Source organism: Miniopterus natalensis, chromosome 13 (assembly GCF_054644295.1).
Source record: "Miniopterus natalensis isolate mMinNat1 chromosome 13, mMinNat1.hap1, whole genome shotgun sequence".
Lineage (NCBI taxonomy): Eukaryota > Metazoa > Chordata > Mammalia > Chiroptera > Miniopteridae > Miniopterus > Miniopterus natalensis.
Genome location: NC_142093.1, coordinates 49,723,954 through 49,744,171, shown reverse-complemented (window position 1 = coordinate 49,744,171; position 20,218 = coordinate 49,723,954). Strand labels below are relative to the sequence as shown.

General features: G+C 39.1%; 1 protein-coding gene across 2 annotated transcripts in view; it reads right to left on the bottom strand.

Annotated features, from left to right (window-relative positions):
• The window catches only part of RMND5A (required for meiotic nuclear division 5 homolog A), a 61,754-nt gene that overhangs the window by 34,668 nt on the left and 6,868 nt on the right, over nt 1-20,218 (bottom strand). For both annotated transcript variants that reach the window (XM_016201761.2, XM_087823681.1), the window contains exon 2: nt 6,523-6,665. In XM_016201761.2, coding sequence (XP_016057247.2) covers nt 6,523-6,665 — 143 coding nt within the window. The remainder of the gene's footprint in view (nt 1-6,522; nt 6,666-20,218) is intronic.

The window sequence follows — 20,218 nt, the reverse complement described above, 5'->3', positions numbered from 1 at the left end:
TACTCTACATTTAAAAGAATCTTCATTTTAAAAAACATAAATAAGAACAAAAATACAAAAGCACATTAACAGAGGCATTAATAACAAATTCATTAATTTAAAATCACTTGAGTACAATTACAGACGGGGTCAGTTGACAGAGCTTAATAGGTGTAAAGACCTATTCCTATCTCAACCCAACCTGGCCTGGATGCTAAACCATGCAAGCTATTTCATTTTGTAGCCTCAAGTAAAAATGGGTCTGTACCAGCTCCAGGTCAAGTAGGATTCTCTGATCCTGCATTCTAATATAAGATCTGATTGCAAAGGTCCAGGCCTTCCTCTGAGAACTGAACTATAATTCAACAAATAATTACCATTATCAACTGTCTTTTCATTCTGCTCAGAGCAGAAGCAGTAAGAACGATACAGACCCATAGCTTAGAGCTAATTATGTAATGTGACAGACGGTAGAAAAAGCAGAACTCATCTTCTCTTTTGAGAATGCTCTTCAGACTGAAAAAGGCAAAACCAATATTGTTTCATAGACACTGAAGCCCCATATGAGTGGAGAGCATACAGCTGCTTATAGGAGCCAGGACTCTTGGTTCCTACGAACAGAAATCGCTTTTGCTCAAACAAGCTGGATTTAAAGAAAGACTCTGGTAACCAGGGTCTCAGATTTTTCTCAAGGGCTACAAATCACTCCTAGGCTCACACATTCCCAGCCCTTCTTTCTGTAAGGGCTCTACTAAAACAGATACTAGGGAAAGACCTTGAGACACCCTCCCTGAAACAAATAACTGTGGCCAAGCGAAAACTGTGGCCTTGCAAATATTTAGAGACATTGTCTACTATATTTTCTTGGATTACTCGCTACTAATTCTGAGGGTGGAGGGGTTAGTTAGATGTTTTATTTTATTTTTAGGGAACATGTTCTTGGTTTTTTAATCACTATTGTCTCTTTATAACTTTAATTATTCCTTTTCAATCATTCTAAAAATTCCACCCCAAATATATACTAAATTATCTGTCTGTATTTCAGAACTCAGCAATTTTTCTTCTTAAGCAGAGTGAATTTTCTGTCTTTTTAATTTCCTTTTTTTCCTTCAATAACAGTAACATCTCTCTACTTGATAAGGATTTATTCATTACATTAATAACAGAACTTCAGAGCTAGTACACATCTGACCTCTCCCACATAGTCTACCTAAACTACTATTTAAGGCTAAATTTAAGACAATTACCTTCCACTGATAGCTTTCTTTCTCCTCCCAAACCCCAACCATACCTACATAAAAGGCAGTTCCAAATTGCTCACCAGAACTACCTTAAAATATTCTATATTTCACTTTTTATAGCATTACTCCATTTGCTTTTTAAAAGTCAGCATTTGCCTCACCAGTGTAGATGCTCCATCTAGTGACAAAAATCAGCTAGGGCAATATGGTTCAAAAATATTTTCATTTTATTATTTTTAAAAATCTTTTTATTGATTTTTAGAGAGAGAGGAAGGGAGGAAGAGAAACACTGATGTGAAAGCAGAACATCAATTGGATGCCTCCTGCATAATCCCTGGTGATCGAGCCCACAAGCCGGGCATGTGTGCTAACTGGGCAGTGGACCAGCAATCTTTTGGTGCTCCGGGTGATCACCAACCAACTGAGCCACACCAGCCAGGGCTAAAAAATATTTTTAAACATTATTCTCTCCCTCAAAACATTACTGGCCCTGCAATGGCCTAATTTCCTATTATGGCAGTGTTTAAGAACAGACTCTTAAGACCTTTTTCCAACTCTTGATTCATCACTTCCAAGCTGTACACCTGGGGTATGTTAATATCTCTGAGTCTTAGTTTCCTCACACACAAAATGGGAATAATGTACCTGCATGATGTGATGTAAATAAATATACTGAAGACTTAGCTCAGTATCTGGAACATAGTTAACACTCAATAAATGATGGGGAAACCCTAGTACTCTGCTAGTGGGAATGCAGACTGGTGCAACCACTATGGAAAACAGTATGGAGGTCCTCAAAAAATTAAAAATGAAGCTCCCTTTTGACCCAGTGATCCCACTTTAGGAATATATCCTAAGAATCCTGAAACACTAATCAGAAAGAATATATGCACCCCTACGTTCATAGCAGCACAATTTACAATAGCTAAGATCTGGAAGCAGCCCAAGTGCCCACCAGTAGATGAGTGGATAAAAAAGCTGTGGGACATTTACACCATGGAATACTACACAGCTGTAGAGAAGAAGGTTCTTGTACCCTTTGGGACAGCATGGATGGACCTGGAGAAAATTATGCTAAGTGAAATAAGCCAGGCAGAGAAAGACAAACATCACATGATCTCACTTATATGTGGAATCTAAAGAACTTAATAAACTGATGAACAGAATAGATTCAATGACATGGAAGCATGGATCAGACTGACGAATGTCAGAGGGAGGGAGGAGGGCGGGTGGGTGGAGGGGGAGAGAGTAACCAAAGAATTTATATACATATATGCACAACCCAAGGACACAGACAATGGTGTGGAGAGGGACTGGGGAGGGGGGATGGGACAGGGTGGAATGGGTCATTGGGGGAGATAAAGGGACATTTGTAATATTTTAAATTTAAAAAAATTTAAAAATTAAAACGCATAAAAAAAAAATAAAAAAATGATGGCTATTATATTCCTATTCCTGACTTCTCCTTAGTCTAATTTCATCCTAGAAAATCCTCAACTGCTTTTATCATTCACTCCCTTTTCCCCTAATCTCCTTGGACTAAATCCATAGGACCTCCATCATCTGCCTCCCCCGAACCTGATCTTGCTCTTTTCCGAACAGGGTGAGCCACTCTAATCAAGTCAGTCCTGAGAGTTTTTAACAGGAGTCAAGCACATTCTCAGTTGTTGTTCAACACCTTTCCTGGCTCCACAGAAAACCACACCTCACTGCTCTCCTGCTCTAAATCTTATCCATTCTTCCAAGTCAAATTTAAGATACCAACTCCACAAACCTTAGGTTAATCAACAGCACAATGGTCTTCCTTTTACTTTATAGTAAGCAGAGTTCATCCCATTCAAACGTATTTTATGTTGCCTCAGAGTTTTTTCAGTTCTTCTATATACACAAAAAGCACTTCTGCATGACCAAACTAGACCATAATCTTCCAAAGAACATGTCCTATGTGTTTCACTTTTAACTGTCCCATAGCAAATTTCAAATACCTTAAAATCTTAACATTATATATTTTAACACACACACACAAGTCTAAAGAAGTAATCATTTCATTGACTTTTCTTACTTCTTAAGAAATAAACTAAAAAAAAAGTCAAAAGAAAAGTAAAACACTGAATAAAACACGCTAAACGGGACAGAGTTCTAAATTTTCTTAAAATGGAGGAGGGGAGTAAATAGACTAACACATGATTTGTTTTTACCAAAAAATTGCCACAGAACCCAACAGCTGATATTATGAATTTTAAATAGTGATCATAATACTATGGACATCTGAAAAGTCAACACATTAAAGCAGAAATCCTCAACATTTTATGTTTACAATAAAAAAGCCACAAAACACCTTGGCTAGTACCACAAACTTCTTTTTCTGCTTACATTTTCAGAGAAGTAATAACTAGAGATTTTTAAAACACAAGAAGCATTAAAACACTAAAGGAAAAAACATCGTTTAGTGTATCAAAAATTTACTAAAGCTCCTCACTGTAAACCAGCCAGCTCACAAAGGAGTCATAGTTTCTTGGATTGTCCTCCTCTTGGGAGGATGGGAACAAGTGTCCTGAAAATGAAGCTCACAGGCTGCTGGACAGCATTCCAGCTGATTACTCAAGTCTGTTTGTTGTGGTTTTTAAAGCTTGTGCCACAATGGCTTCTGCTTCATCCTGTTTTTCACGACCAATCCATACAAGCCTACCAAGCCTTTACAACAGGTGACCCTGGAAGCTTGTACAAATTTACCCGGTCACAAGTTAAAAAAAAAAAAAAGACTTTACAAGTCAATGGAGTCTCATGTGACAACAGCCTACACAGAGCTCCTTGTGTATGTGAGAAGCTCGTGCACAATGTCTAGGTAGTTCTAGTAGGGTAACAGCTTCCTCCACAGCTGAGGCCAAGTAGATGCCAAAAATAAAAGTAAAAATGAGAAAGAATGTACTAATAGATGTTAGAGAACTGGGCTAAAAGATCCAGGCTTTTTTCTGTGCCCTAGCACTAATTCAATAAATACTTATCAGAATCAACTTAGTAACATAGTTTCATATGATGGATCAGAAGAATCTAGGTCACCTAGAATTTAAACTACTTTCATAAGAACATAAAACTACCAAAAAGAAAAATTACTTGAAAAAGTCCTTGCAAATTCCAAGTACATGAAAAAAAATATGTCCTCAAAAGAGAAATGAGTAAATTAAAATATGTAATTAGGAACATTTACCTCAAACCCACCCCACCCAAAAAGCCAGAATTTAGGTTACTCACTATGTGTTCCCTTGGTATCCATTCTCAAAGAGATACTGCCATTTCTAGCACCAAATACATTTAAATGCTTTGCCTCAAAGATTAGCCAAAATATTTGACAACCCTTATGAACATCTGTAGATCTGCAAGATCAGGTGGAATATGTGCTCAGTAGTTACTAGTAGCTACGGGGACAAGAGTAAAAGGGGGTTCTGATGACATAACAGACACAAACTAGGAAATGGGGAAACCAGTAATAGAATGCAAAGCCAGTGAAATATTTGCCCAAATGCTCCTGGATCCTGGTGGCCAGTAGTCCGCACACTTGAGGTGGTTGCTGAGGAGTTGCTACCTATTCCCAGAATCTGGGATCTTTTTTTCAGATACTTTTTCTGATCGGCTGCTTTGGGAGCTTCAGCTCTTCTCACTGTCGTGGCATCTTCTGGTCCTGCTGTCCCGCCCTCTGTCATAACTGCAGGCAGCCTGGTGGTCAAGCAAATCCCTCCAGGAACCTTCCGGGGTTTGAACCATCAAAGTCACTAGAATGCCTTGGTCACTGCCAGCCACTGAAATCTGAAGCTTCCTAATAAACACCACCAGTAGTTACTTCAGCCTAGACAAACTGAGGGTTTTTTCGCCCACAGTAATTTAAGATCATCTCTAAAGTGCCTCACCACCATTCAAGTAAGCCCTTCAGTTGGTACACAGCAATAATCACTTCAGGTAACAACTGAAGACTTCCAATGCCATAGGCCCAAAAGGTCTGCTGCCAAAGCCTCTTCCCAAACTGTGTTCATGCCCTCAGAGTTACCCAATAGGCATCACAACCTCAAAGCTGTATCAGAGAAAAGTCACTGCCTTTTCAGCCTTTGTTGGCAACAGCCATCACTGATCCAGAAATGGCACTGCTGCCACCAACACCCCCTCTTTCTGGCTACTTTTGCCGTGTTGAAGCCCTCGGCACTATGGAAGTGATCAAAGCTCTCTGAAAGGTCACTAACACTTCTATAAGCCACAGCTACCCAAACAGTTCGCAGAGCGCCCCTGCCACTCACGGTCCTGACATACTGCACCTACCCATTAATGATACCTCGTTAGAAGCACAGTTCTGACTTAGGCTTCCTCAAGTTTAACCTTCAATACTACTTTTCCATAGGATGATTTCTAACAGGTTTATCCAGGAGTTAGAGCCACTCTCTGGATTCCATGAGATTCTATCTACATTACAGTCATCACTCTTGTGTACAGACTAAACAACTCATAAGACTGGTTAGGAGATGCGTTTGCTACAAAGAGCTCTCCCCTAGAAGTTCTTCCTGCTCTACCAGAATTTTACAACGTGTGAACAAAAATGTCCATAACCAGTCACAAACTCCCCAGTGGCTGAAGTGGTCAGAAGTACCACACCATAGGCCTCTTTTCTTAGGCCCCACTAGGGCTATGAACTTTAGCACTGGCACAATGCTAGAAATGATAATTGCTTATAAGTGAGCCACTAAGTCAAAGATTCAAGAGATGTTTTAAGAAAAATCACCCAACACAAGTGACAGACCTCGCTGGCTAGCAACCAACTCACTCACACACAAAGCAACACTGGAGAAAAGCAATCAGCATGCACACAGGAAGATGAGAGTTAGGATGATACAGGGGAGAAGACTACAAGGGTGTTTTCTTAATTATTCCATAGAGCAGACAGAGTCACAGCCAGGAAATTACTCAGGAGGTAGGAAAAGTTACTCCTGTAAACAAACTCCTTCGCAGTAGGTTAAAATTTCTTTGCAAGCTTACTCATCATGACAGTAGGAGCTCTATTCATATAAGCAAATGGATAAATAACAAGGCTGTAAAAAGAGGGGGTTTTTTTTGGTTTTATTTTTTATTTTTAAGTAATAGCAACAAGGAACTTTAAGAATAACACAGTAAAAAGAAATAAACGAATCTGCAAAAGTTATTAAAAGCAGGAATGAAAGGAATCGCATAGAATAATTTGAGAAAGCTAATGTTATCAAAGCAGCGACAGACGATGAAGGATGATACTTAACAATACCAAACACTCCCTTCAACACCATACCTTATCAATGGCTTTTCCAACCCGAGAAACACTGCTGTGGATGTCTTTGTGGTCTGAGGCCAATTTCTGAACAGTATCCTTTATCCTTTTACAGCACTGTGTCAAAACAAGTGAAAGTGTCCCTGACAATTCAGCATCTTGGCCTATAAAAAAGAAAAAAAGATTGGTTATGAGAACAAACCCAAAGATGGCACGTTTCAAACAGGCCCTTTGGAACAATGAAAGATGGAAGAAAAGCGAAAAAAACTCAGTGTCTACTTTGAAGCAGAGGGCCGCATCCAAGATAATATTTTTCAAGTGCAAACTAAGAAAGTTACCTTAATATTTTCTATTTTATGGAATAAATAAGAAGAATTTACTGTGAAATAAACCACTTTTGTAATTACTAAAATCAGCATAGACTGAGTAATATTTCCAAGACATTTTTCAGAAAATGTCTCAATAAATAAATTCACGTATTCAATTTGCTTAAACTGTTCGACTTATTTGCAAAGCATTTGACTGTTACTAAATTTCCTAAAGAGAGATTATTTAGCCTAATTGTTTTATATTCTACATAAAGAAGAAGAAGAAAAAATAAGAAACTCCTCTGGATATCATGATGTGCAGAAATGAGTGAAAATAACAGGCTTGGAAACTACTCTCCTTAAAAAGGCCTGCTTGCCAGATTAATCCTGGGCTGGCATCGGGGAACTTGGACTTCAGGAGGGCTCCCACCACCCTAACTGAAAAGAATGGTTCACTGTGCCTAAACTGATGGTACAAAGTGGTTTACATTAAACTCCTGCTGTCCTTCTGGGAGTCTGGAATCTTGGTATGTGCTAGGCGGAGGAATCCCATATGACCAGTCTCCAATAAAACACACTCAATACAATGTCTCTAATGTGTAGAAAACACTTAACACGTTACAATTTGATGCTGAGGGAATTAAATGTATCCTGTGTGACTCCATTGGAAGAGGACTCTTAAAAGATTTCTCTGGGGTTCCTCTGGACCATGCCCCATGTCCTTTTTCCCTGAGCAGATTTTGCTTTATACCCTTTTGCTGTAATAAATCTCGGCCATTAGTGTGACTACATGCTGAGTCCTGTTTGTCCTAGTGATCAATGGACACTAAAGATGCCATCATGGCAACTCTTGACTCACATGATAAATGCGCTGAAATTTACCATAGTTTACACCCTCTTTCCCTATGCCACGTCCTCAGGAAAAGGAGAAGAGAGGAAGGACAAACTCAATCATATTTGTCAATTTCCCTGAATATATACATATTTCCACCAGCAAGCAAAAGGCCTGGCTTCTGAAATCCTACTCAATATTACAAAGCAGTGGTTCTTAAACTTTAATTCATTTGCGTCAGAATCACCTGGAGACCTAGTTAAAACAAAGCAGTTGGACCCCATTTCCAAGAGTTTCTAATTCAAGAGGTCTGGGAGGATGGGGCCCAAGAATTTGAACAAGAACAAAAGTACAGCAGCCCTAGTATGTTCATTCATTCAACCAGTATTTATTGAGCTATCATTATGTGATAGGTATAGCAGTAAAACAAAACCACCAAAAATCCCCATCCTAAACTTACCTTCTGGTGAAAAAGATAAATAATACACAAAATAAATCAATTATATGACAGAAGATGATACATGCTACGGGGGTGGGGTGGGGTGGGGGTAGAGAGCAGAGTAAAAGAGATGGAAGTGTATGTGGGTTAAGCAATTGTAATCTTAAAACAGGTGGTTATGGCAGGTCTCACTGAGAAAATGACATTTGAGCAAGGACTTGAAAGAAGTGAGGGAATTAGCTATCTGGCTACCTTAAAGGTGAAGAGTGCCAGAATTTGCTATTCCAAAATATGCCTCTTTAGCGTAAGGATTACTTTGAGAAATAGCAGACAGAGGAGAAACTATATAAACAGAGTGGAAGTTACCGTTTTGTAAGGGAAATTTACATTTATAAAAGAAATCTCCATTTGTAAGGGTGTACCAGGAAGAGAAGGCTGGCTCTAAATCACAAGAAAGTTTTATCAACTTCCAGTCAACATGGTAGAGTAGGTAAAGGCTATATTTGCCACCTCCCACAACCACACCAAAATTACAATTAAACCACAGAATGACCATCAGTGAGAACCACCTGAAATCTAGCTAAACAGACGTCCTATAACTAAGGATATACAGAAAAAGCCACATGGAGACTGGCAGGAGGGGCAGAGACACAGAACTGGCTGCTCTAACACCCACATGTTACAGTTGAAAATCAGGAGAGATATTTCAGCTGAGGTTCCCCCTAAGGAGCGAGGGGTCCCAGCCCCACACTAGGCTCCCCAGTCCAAGGTTCCAGTGCTGGGAAGAGAAGTCCCCATAATTTCTAACTGTAAAAACCAGTGGAAGTGGTAGCACATGGAGCAATATACTGATCTTGTAACATAGAAACCACACATGAAACCTATATGTTCATATTAACCATTGTCACCCCAATAAATTTAATAAAAAATAATTAAATTAAATTAAAAAAAATAACAACAACCGTGGAGATAGTGGTTGAGTGACATGGAGGGCTGCTGAAGTCCCAGGCATTCCTCTTAAAGGGCCTGGAACAACCTTACTCGGACTCACTCACTCTGAGCTCCAGCACTGGGGCAGCAGCTCAAAAAGAGCCAGGCACAGGTAGGGAGGAACTGAATTGTATGGCGTCAGGCTGGAGGGGAAGCTTTCTCCCAGACAGAAGTGCCTGCAGAGGCCATTGTTTCTTTTCTGAGCCCTTCTCTGAGAGAGCCGGCAGGCAGGCACCATATCTGAGCCTCCATCAACCTAGCCAACTCTGTTCACCCTGCCCTGGTGATTCTCAAAGACCCCGCTCCACCCAACTTGCAGGCCCACCCAAACCACTGCTAGCACCTTTTCCATACGAACAGCCTATCTTGGCTCATGCTGCAGATGTTCCTAGTATCTCTCAAAGGTTCACAAACCCCAAACAAGTAGCATCTGACCTTGGCATGCCCTGTACCTCCCTCTTGCTGGGCAGCCCCAAGCCTGGCACTAGTGGCAGAGAGCCTCAGTTCACAGCTTAGTCTCTCCCAGACACCTTCAAGCCCAGCACAAGTGGTCAACATCTGCAGATCACTTTGTAGCTCATATCAAGTGGCCCCTGGCAGGTCACAGGCAGCAGCTGACCCTGGCCTGCACCTCCCAAGAGGCCCAATACCAAAACACCCATTGGCCAGTTTCAGACCACACTAGAGCACCATCCAACCACATCCAAATGATACATTCAAAGGGCAGGCTCAGCAGACACCAAGCAGAGAGCTGCAATAAAGCAAACCCTGCTCCACAGGGTCAGTCCCTGCACAACAGCTCCTCTACTATAGTCATGGGCAGTCCTCGCAACCAATCAGCCCAAGGGCCAATCCCTCCAATGAGGTGCCAACAGCAATCAAGGCTCAACTACAAGAGGGCACACACAGCCCACACAAGAGACACTCCTGGAGCACCTGGCTCAGGTGATCAGGGACACTGTGCTACTAGGCCCCACAGGGACCACTCTATCAAGACCAAGAGACATGGCAGCTCTACCTAATAGACAGAAACAAACACAGGGAGGCAGCCCAAATAAGGAGACAAAGAAACATGTCCCAAAACGAATGAATGGAGCAAAACTCCAGAAAAAGAGCTAAATAAAATGGAGACAAGCAAATGACCAGAGTCCAAAACATTGGTTATAAGGATGCTCAATGATCTCAGTGAGAACTTAAACAAAGATAGAGGAAACATAAAATTAGAGATAGAAAACAAAAAAAGAACCAGTCAGAAATGAAGAATACATTAGAGCCCTGGCCAAGAAGCTCAGTTGGTTAGATCATCATCCCGATATGCCAAGGTTACGGGTTAGATCCCCAGTCAGGGCACATACCAAAAAAATCAACCAATAAATGCATATAGTGGAAAAACAAATTGATTTCTATCCCCTCTTCCTCACTCTTAAAAAAAAATCAATTTTATAAAATGAATACATTAGACAGAATCAACAACAGATTAGATGAAGCAGAGGATGGAATCAGAGATTTGGAACATAAGGTACCAGAAAATACCCAATTATAACAGCAAAAAGAAAAAAAGAATTTTTTAAAAATGAGGATAGTTTAAGGGGCCTTTGGGACAGTATCAAGAGTACCAACATTCACATCATATGGGTACCAGAAGGAGAAGAGAGAAATCAAGGAACTAAAAACCTATTTGAAGAAAGAATGATGAAAAACTTCCCTAATCAGGTGAAGGAAATAGACATACAAGCCCAGGAAGCACAGTGGGTCCCAAACAAGATGAAACCAAAGAGGCGCACACCAAGACACATAATAATTAAAATACCAAAGGTTAAGACAAAAAGGGAATTTAAAAGCATCAAGAAAAAATCAGCTAGCTTCTTTCTGTTGAGTAATCATCTGACAGTCTTATGGGGGCTCCCTTGAATGAAACTAATTGCAACTGTCAGCTGATTTCTCAACAGAAACTTTGCAGGCCAGAAGGGATTGGCACAAAATATTCAAAGTGATGAAAAGCAAGGACCTACAGCCAAGATTACTCTACCCAGCAAAGCTATCATTTAGAATCGGAGGACAGATAAAAAGCTCCCCAGACAAGAAAAAGCTAAAGCAGTTCACCACCACCAAACCAGTATTATAAGAAATGTTAAAGGGACTTCTTTAAGCAGCAGCAGCGCTGGCCAATTTGGCTCAGTGGTTAAGAGCATCAGCCTTCAGACTGAAGGGTTGCAGGTTTGATTCCAGATCAAGAGCATGTACCTGGGTTGAAGGTTCAATCCCCAGGCCCACCCTGGTCGGGGCACATGTGAGAGGCACCCAATCAATGTCTCTCTCCCTCCACCCCCCCCCCACTCTTTCTAAAAAAAAAGTAGAAAAAAAAATCAATGGAAAAAATATCATCAGGTGAGGACAAAAAAGAAAAAATAAAGATCAAAATTATGTATTATAAAATGGCAATAACTACATATCTATCAACAATTACTTTAAAAGTAAATGGAGTAAATGCTCCAATCAAAAGACATATAGTAGCTGAATGGGTAATAAAACTGTCTACAAGAGACGTCAGATGAAAAGACATACAGACTGAAAGTAAAGCTATGGAAAAAGACTATTTTATGGGAGGAAAAAAAAGCTAGGCTAGCAATACTTATACCAGACAAATAGACTTTAAAACAAAGGCTATAAAAAGAGACAAACAAGGACCCAGTAATTCCATTTCTGAGTATTTATCCAAAGAAACCCACAACACTAATTCGAAAAGACATATGCACCCATATGTCCGTGGCAGCATTATGTACAATAGCCAAGATATGGAAACAACCTAAGTGTGCATCAATAGGTCAACGGATAAAAAAGAAGTGGTGCATATATACAATGGAATATGACTCAGCCATAAAAAAAAGAATGAAATCTTGTCATCTACAACAACATGGATGGATTTAGAAGGTACTGTGCTGAGTGAAATAAGTCAGAAGAGAAGGACAAATGCTGTATGATTTCACTTATATGTGGAATCTAAAAAGAAAAGTAAACAAACAAAACAGAAGCAAACTCATAGAAACAGAGAATATTTTGATGGTTTCCAGATGGAAGGAGTATTGCAGGGATGGATGAAACGGGGGAAGGAATTAAGAAGTACAAATTGGCAGTTACAAAATAGTCATGGAGATGTAAAATATAGCATAGGGAATACAGTCAGTAATCTTCTAATAACTATGTACGGTATCAGATGGGTACTAGGTTTATTAGGATAATCACGTCATAAGTTACATAAATGTCTAATCACTACATTGTACTCCTGAAAATAATACAACATTGTATGTCAACTGTAATTGGAAAAAAACACACAAAACTTTTATAGCCATGGCTGGTGTGACTCAGTTGGTTGGGCATCATCCTATGCACCAAAAGGTTGTCGGTTCAATTCCCGGTGAGGGCACATGCCCAGGTTTTGGGATCTTTCCCTGTTAGGGGGTATGCAGGAGGCAGCCAATCAATGTTTCACTCTCACATTGATGTTTCTCTCTCTCCCTTCTTCTGTCTAAAAATAAATTAAAAATCTTTAGCGCTGGCCGGTGTGGATCAGTGCTTAGAGTCAGCTCATGCACTGGAGAGTCATGGCTTCGATTCCTGGTCAAGGGCACATACCAGGGTTGCAGGGTTGGTCCCCAGCCCCAGTTGGGGAACATGCAGAGGCAACCAATCGATGTGTCTCTCACATCAATGTTTCTCCCCCCCCACACACACTCGCTCTAAAAATCAATGGGAAAAATATCTTTGGGTGAGGATTAAAAAAAACACAAAACTTTTTATCAATGGGGAAGGCAGAATTAGATCTGCATAACAAACCATATTCTTGCATATTCTTGCTTACTGTGCTTTTCCTGGTAACCTCCCCATATCTTTCTTTTGCCTTTAGCTGAAGGTGGTATTTAAGCCTCGATTTTAAGCCATCTCTAAGTTCCTCATTTTTCCTTAAGTATCTCCCTGTATACATGAGGTATACATGTCAATAAACTTGTTTTTCTCTTGTTAATCTGTCTTTTATTTCAGGGGTAGAGGTAAAATTATTTCCCTCCACTACAGGAGAAAGCATTCCAGGCTGAGGGGAGAAAAGTCTTGCAGAAATATACCTAGACTATGCAAGGAATTATGAGGAGGTCAGTGTGACTGCAGGAGATTTCCAGCAAAGGAAAGTAGGAGAGGAAGTCCAAGAGATAATCAGGGTCCAGATCTGTAGGGCCTTTGTGGCACTGTAAAGACTCTGGCTTTTACTTTGAGTGAAAGGGATTATCTACTGCCAGCTTTTGAGTACAGCAGGTACATAAACTGATATAACATTTTAATATGGTCATTTTGGCTGACAATAGGATTACAGGAACAGAGGCAGGGAGATAAGTTAGTTAGGAGGTTGTGGCTCAGCCCAGAGTGTTGGTTGTAGAGGTGGTGAGAAGTGGTTGCATTCTGGATACATTCTGAAGGTAAAGCCAGTAGGAATTCCTGACTGGATATTTAGGAACAAAAGGACTCACAGATGACTCCAAGATTTTTAGCCTGAGTCAACAAGAAAGATGAAATTGTTTTCCATTAAGATGAAAAAGACTAAAGGCTGAGCAGGTATAAAAGGAAGGGAGAGAGAGTTCAGTTTGCGGGCTTGCTAAATTTGAGATGTTGAGTAGTCGCCCCAGTGCATACGTGGAGAAGTCAGCTGGATATACAAACCTGGAGGAGTTCAAGAGTAAGGTCGGGGCTGGATATACAAATCTGCGAGTCACTGGCACACATACGATACTTGAAGCCATGAGACTAAATGAAATTACCTAGAGAGCCAGTGTAGAAAGATGTAGTAAAAGGAGAGGATCCAATGAACTAATTCCAAGTTTATGAGAAAAGGTGAAGTGGGAGTGAAAAAGAAGACTAACAAAGACTACTGAAACACTACCTGTGATAAGAGGAAAATCAAGAAAGCATGGTGTTGGGAGAGCCAACTGAAGAAAACATGTCGAGGAGGGGGGAGTAACCAATTGTGTTAAATATGCTGCTATGTCAGGTAAGTGGTAGACTGAGAACTGACCACTGGGTTTACAATGTGGATGTTATCAGTTAACATGACAAGAACAGTTTCTCTAGAGTTTCAAGAACAGAAATCCTAGAAGGCTGCAGGGACCGTAAAGTTGGAATATAGAAAATCTTACTCAATTACAACTACTTAAAGAAGTAAAAAGCAAACACAAAATAGTACCCATAAGGTACCCAACCCAACAGGGGGTGGCCAAAATAGAAACTGCGCTCATCTCTAAGTACAATTGCACAAAGTATGTAGCAAGTCTTTCCAACTTCTAATAACATAATTTAGGCTAGAGAAGACTTGATAATTTAGGAAAATTTCAAAATCTAAAAGGTATTCCATTGATACTTTGGGCCATAAGAATCTAACTGCTTCAGTAGCTCTACTCTGACCATTTCTAGTCTTTGTAATCTAAGCCTTAACTAACATCTCCTCTATGAACCTCACCTTTCTGCCCATAAGCTTATTCGGTCTCCATAATTCCTAATGAATTCTGTTCCCCCCACTACTCCTCTGGCACTAAAGCATATACCATTTAACAACTTCATGTATATATGCTATCATCAGTCTCAACTAGACATAAGTCCTGAAAACAAGACAAGGTACTCACTGTAATCTATATACTCCAGTCTTATCACATGCCTCGCACATTTGGGGGAATTTAATGTAAGTATTTGGACTGATGGTAAATAAAGCAAGGGAAAAGAACAGTGAAAAAGAAAGCAACCTTCAACAAGTGGTGCTGGGATAGATAACTAGAAAACCACAGAATCACACCACATATAAAAATTAACTCAAAATGGAATAAAAACAAATACAAAAGCTGGAATCAAATTCTTAGAAGAAAGTGGGTGTATTCTTGACCTCGGACTACACAGATATGATACCAAAAGCACAAGAAACCAAAGAAAAAAATAATTAAGTTGGACTTCAATAAAACTAAAAACTTCTGAGTTTTGAATACTACCAAGAAAGTGAAAGACAACCCACAGAATGGGAGAAAATATTTGCGAATTATATACCAGATAAGGGCCTAACATCCAGAATACATAAATAACTCTTACAACTCAAAAATGACAAGAGAAATAACAAAAAAACAATGAGCAAAGAATCTGAATAGACATTTTTTCCAAAGAAGTTGCACAAATAACCAATAAGCCCAGGGAAAGGTGTTCCACATCATTAGTCAACAGGGAAATGCAAATCAAAACTACAATGAGAAACTACTTCGGACCCACTGCGGTAGCTATACTGAAAGAGAAGGATGACAACAAGAAGTGTTGGCAAGGATGTGGAGAATTTAAGAACCCTCATACATTTGCTGGTAGATTGTAAAACGATGCAGCTGCTATACAAATACTTTCACAGTTCCTCAGAAAGTTAAACGTAGTTACCATATGACCCAGGAATTCCACTCCTAGGTATATATATACCCAAGATAAGGAACATATGTCCACGCACAAACTTGTACATGAAGCACTATTCAAGATAGCCAAAAGTGGAAACAATCCAAATGATTAATGAATAAACAAAATGTGGTATATCCATAGAATGGAACATTATTCAACCATAAAAAGAAACAAGGCACTGATACATGCTACAACATGGATGAGCCCTGAACACATTATATTAAGTGAAGTAAGCCATATACAAAAGGCCACATATTATGTGATTCTATATAGGAAATGTCCAGAATAGGCAAATCTACAGACAGAAGTAGATTCATGGTTGCCAAGGACTGGGGGAGGGGGGAATGGACAGGGACTGTTAATGAGTAAGAGATTTCTTTTGGGAGTAATGAAAATGTTCTGGTTATGGCTGTACAACTCTGAATATATTAAAAGGTAGTTAATTATATAATTTAAGAGAGTGAACTTTATGATATGTGAACTATAACTCAATTTTAAAAAACAACTTTAAAAAGGAAACCATAACTCCTATCCATCCAGACATGTTTGTTTCTACAGTCAATAGACAACAAAGTAAGCAACAGATTAGAGGGGAAAAAAGCAGAGACCAAACTGGTTGAAATTTACCAACTGAACTTCTATGCCCCAACCTTGAAATCCATAGGTATTTTCAAATCTTAACAACTCACATATCTGGATTTTGATGGAGGTCATGGTTCGATTCCCGGTCAGGGCACATGCCTGGGTTGTGGGCTCAATCCCCGGTGGGGGACGTGCAGGAGACAGCCAATCAATGACGACTCTCTCATCATTGATGTCTCTGTATCTCTCTCTCCCTTTCCCTTCCTCTTTCTGAAATCAATAAAGATATATTTAAAAAATAAATAAGTAAAATAAATGATAGATTCTAGTAGTATAAGGTCAATTATCATTGAGAGTTCTTGGTATGCCCCAAGAAAAAATAATTTCTACAAAGTATTTGGAAGCACAAGAAAAGTATAATGAAATAATCTGAAAGAGAACCCTGGGAAAGCCCTGCTCAAAGAGAAAGAGTCAACTAATGCATTTTCAGTGGAAAGCAGCCAAAGGTAAAAACAGGTTTGAAAATCACTGTAGTAACCAAACTGAGTGAAACCAAACTTCAGTCCTAAAGGGAAAGTTCTAATGTTCTTCTGACTGCTCTATCTGAAAACAAAACCTGCTTCTAGGAGACCCTTTCTGTGAAAGAAATCTAACTGGATTCAGTTCCTAGAAGTAAAGCTGTGGGGATTACTGAGACAGCCATCTTTACCATAAATAAACTAGATCTGAAGGTGAACAATGGAATACAGGTTGGCCACTGTGGTGGTCACTTTTTACCCAGGATGAATCCTGTGTCAATTGTACTTTTCAAAGCAATAAACCTCCCTGGATTCTGGCCCCTACATAATAATGAAAGAAATAGTTCTGAGGCAGTGCCCATCATCATTTACAGTAACCACAATTATATGTATATGCGTGCAGTTTTAGGTTTGCAACAAAACTGAAGAGGTACAGAGGTTTCCCCTACACACCTTGCCCCTACACATGCATAGCCTCCCCCATTATTAATGTTTTCTGATATTTTTTGCAAAGGACAAATCTACACTGACACATCACACTCACCCAACATCTATAGTTTACCTTAGGGTTCACTCTTGGTGTTGCACATTCTATGGGTTTTGACAAATGTACAGACATAGGTATATCCCTCATTACAATATCTTACAGAGCATTTTCAGGGCTCTGCTTAGTCATCTCTCCCATCTACCCCATCCCTGGCAACTGATGATCTTTTTATTGTCTCCATAGTTCTGCCTTTCTGAGAATGTCAAATAGTGGGATCATACAATATATATAGCCTTTTCAGACTGGGTTCTTTCACTTAGTAATATGCAATTTCAGTAGACAAGTGTACCCACCCCCACACACCCCAATTTTCAAATAAAACACATTCACAAAATAGAGTCACCCCAATTATAAGTTTCTTCTCTCATCCAAATAATAACCTCCCAAAAAGAAAAAAAAAAACTTTAAACATGTAGTAAAGACTTGGAGTGAGAATTCACAGGCTTGTGTTTCCTTGATTGTAAAAGAAAATTATCCTGAAGTTTAAAGAAATGAAATTCATCTCAACTTTAATACATAATGTGTTCCTATAAAAATGTATTCCAAGCAGAATGTAGGAAGGTAGGACAAACTTACACATTAAAAGGGATGCCTGGTTCTCACAAAGTGAAAAATCATAAAATTCCTAGTTATATACTGGTTTTGTAAATAATCAATACAGTTTAGCACTTTGTATATATATCTGTTCAATTATTTTCCTACATTACTGATCACATAGCTTAAGACAACCATATGTCCAACCATACAACAAGATTTCCTCATCATTTTAGGCCATCTAATACAATCGAGACAAAGATATCACTACAAATGAAAACTGTGTTTCTCATACTTAGTATTTGCATTTTCAATTTTGTTTGATAGTTGCTTTTATGATACGGGTGGAGGACCTCAAATAATTTGTACATACACTGTTAAAGGTAGTGTTGCTAAAACTAAACAGCTGGTTGATAGGCAGCACTACAATGCTGTAGCTTGATATGTCTGCACACTGGCAGATAATCATAAGTTCTAATTTGATCTATAAAAGACAATTTAGAGTTGTCAATAACACCAAGAAGTACATGCTGCCTAAGAGTCAAATGCATGAGAGATGAGACCCACTACAATTGAGAGTACTCTATAAAAAATGGTGAGGCACAACACAGAAAGGTATTGCTATAATGATAATTATTCAGATTTCCAAAAAGGCTGAAAACCTCACCACCTAGGACTAGAATATTATGGTGGAAATAGATAGCAGGATTCCCTCAAAATTACTAGTACCTGACTTAACATTGTTATGAATATCCTGGAGGCAGAAAAATTTTAAATATACAAGTTTATAAAGATTACATATATTGCATTTGAGCTCTTCTGAGTTATTAAAAGCTAACTCCACTTTCATAAAATGAACAGACGGCTTAAATCTGGAATTAAGTGGAAAGCAAAATGGCACATACTTTTGATGTAGATAAATACAAAGAAACCCATTTAGTAAACATAATCCTAACTGTACCTAAAAGAAAACTTAGATCTCATAGAGGAATACACTCTAGAGACCATTCTAGGTTAGTTCCTTTATAAAAAGTTAAAACAGAAAAATCCAAAAGATTAGGCATCTCTAAGGCTGTAAGGGGAAAAAATTTCTACCTTATCCTACTCTTACGAAAAAAAAAAAAAAATTATACCTTAAAATAAACAAAATGAAACAAAGGCAAAGACAAAACAGGAAAAAAATTAAGTCAAAAGGAAGGGAGAACCATGACACTTAGATTCAATGAACATTTATTGAGCATTGAATTACTGTGTCAGTAGTGTTCAGGGCATAGGCTGGGTTCTAGACAGACTAAGAAATTTAGAATGGGAGTAAAAGGGTACCCAGGATGAAAGGATCTAAGATAGATTCTAAAGAAGTCATCGACAAGGTGAATATGGGTATGCTTGCAAAACAGTAAAATACAGAAACTTGAAAAGTTAAGGTTGGTATTAAAAAATAATACAAGACTATTTCATACTGTGAGTAGCAAACTAAGCAGTGGTTTATTAAAGTTTTATGCTTCTGCCCGGCCAGCGTGGCTCAGCGGTTGAGCATTGACCTGTGACCCAGGAGATAGCAGTTCGATTCCAGGTCAAGGCACATGCCCCGGTTGCAGGCTCAATGCCCCGTGCAGGAGGCAGCCAATCAATGACTCTCATCATTGATGTCTCTCTTCCTCTCCCTTTCTCTCTTTAAAATCAATAAAAATGTATTTTTAAAAAAAGGTTTTAAAAAATAAAGTTTTATGTTTCTTATGAGCTACCTCAGCACCTAGGACACAGTAGCTGTTCAAAAAAGATTTACTCAGAGGGAAAAGGAAAGGGTATAAATAGAACATGCTCATTTTTCTTCTACAGGCAGTACACACTGAAAACAAAAACTTTTTTCAGTATATTAATAGCTAGCAAATCTGCAAAGGAAAGTATAGTACTTGTTGGTCAACCCCTGACAACAGAACAGTGGATTCAATAGGTATTGTGATCCATGTACCAAATCACAGCCTAGTGCACTGCAAAACCAAGCATTGGGGGGGGGGGGATTTATATTTAAGAGCTAAATTACATGGTACAGACTAATATTGCCCCTGAAGCAGAGAGCTAGACTGGAACGACTGACATAGGGAAGAAAGGGAAGGCTTCAAACAGTAGACTAGGAGACAAGAACTGGACAGAGAAAGACGAAAAAGGGGATGGAGGCTCAAGTTTTTAAATGCTTGCTAGATAGTCCCACTTTAGAGAGCCTACTCACTCCCTTCAAATTCAAAATGTAGAGATTAATTTCTAGGCATCTCTTTTTATCTTTGAAATAAACGGCTGAACCACATAAGGTTTATTTTAGCATTTAAATGGAGATTTCATATTTAAAAACAAACTCAAATTTCTACCTTCCCCTCTCCTAAACTTTCTTTTCTCTTCCTGGTTCCATAATTGTCTACCTGCCACTCATGCTCAAAACCTTAGATTAGCCTTTGATTTTTCCAGCCCTTCTCTCCCACTCTTGCCAGACTCTATCCATTCAGGCAC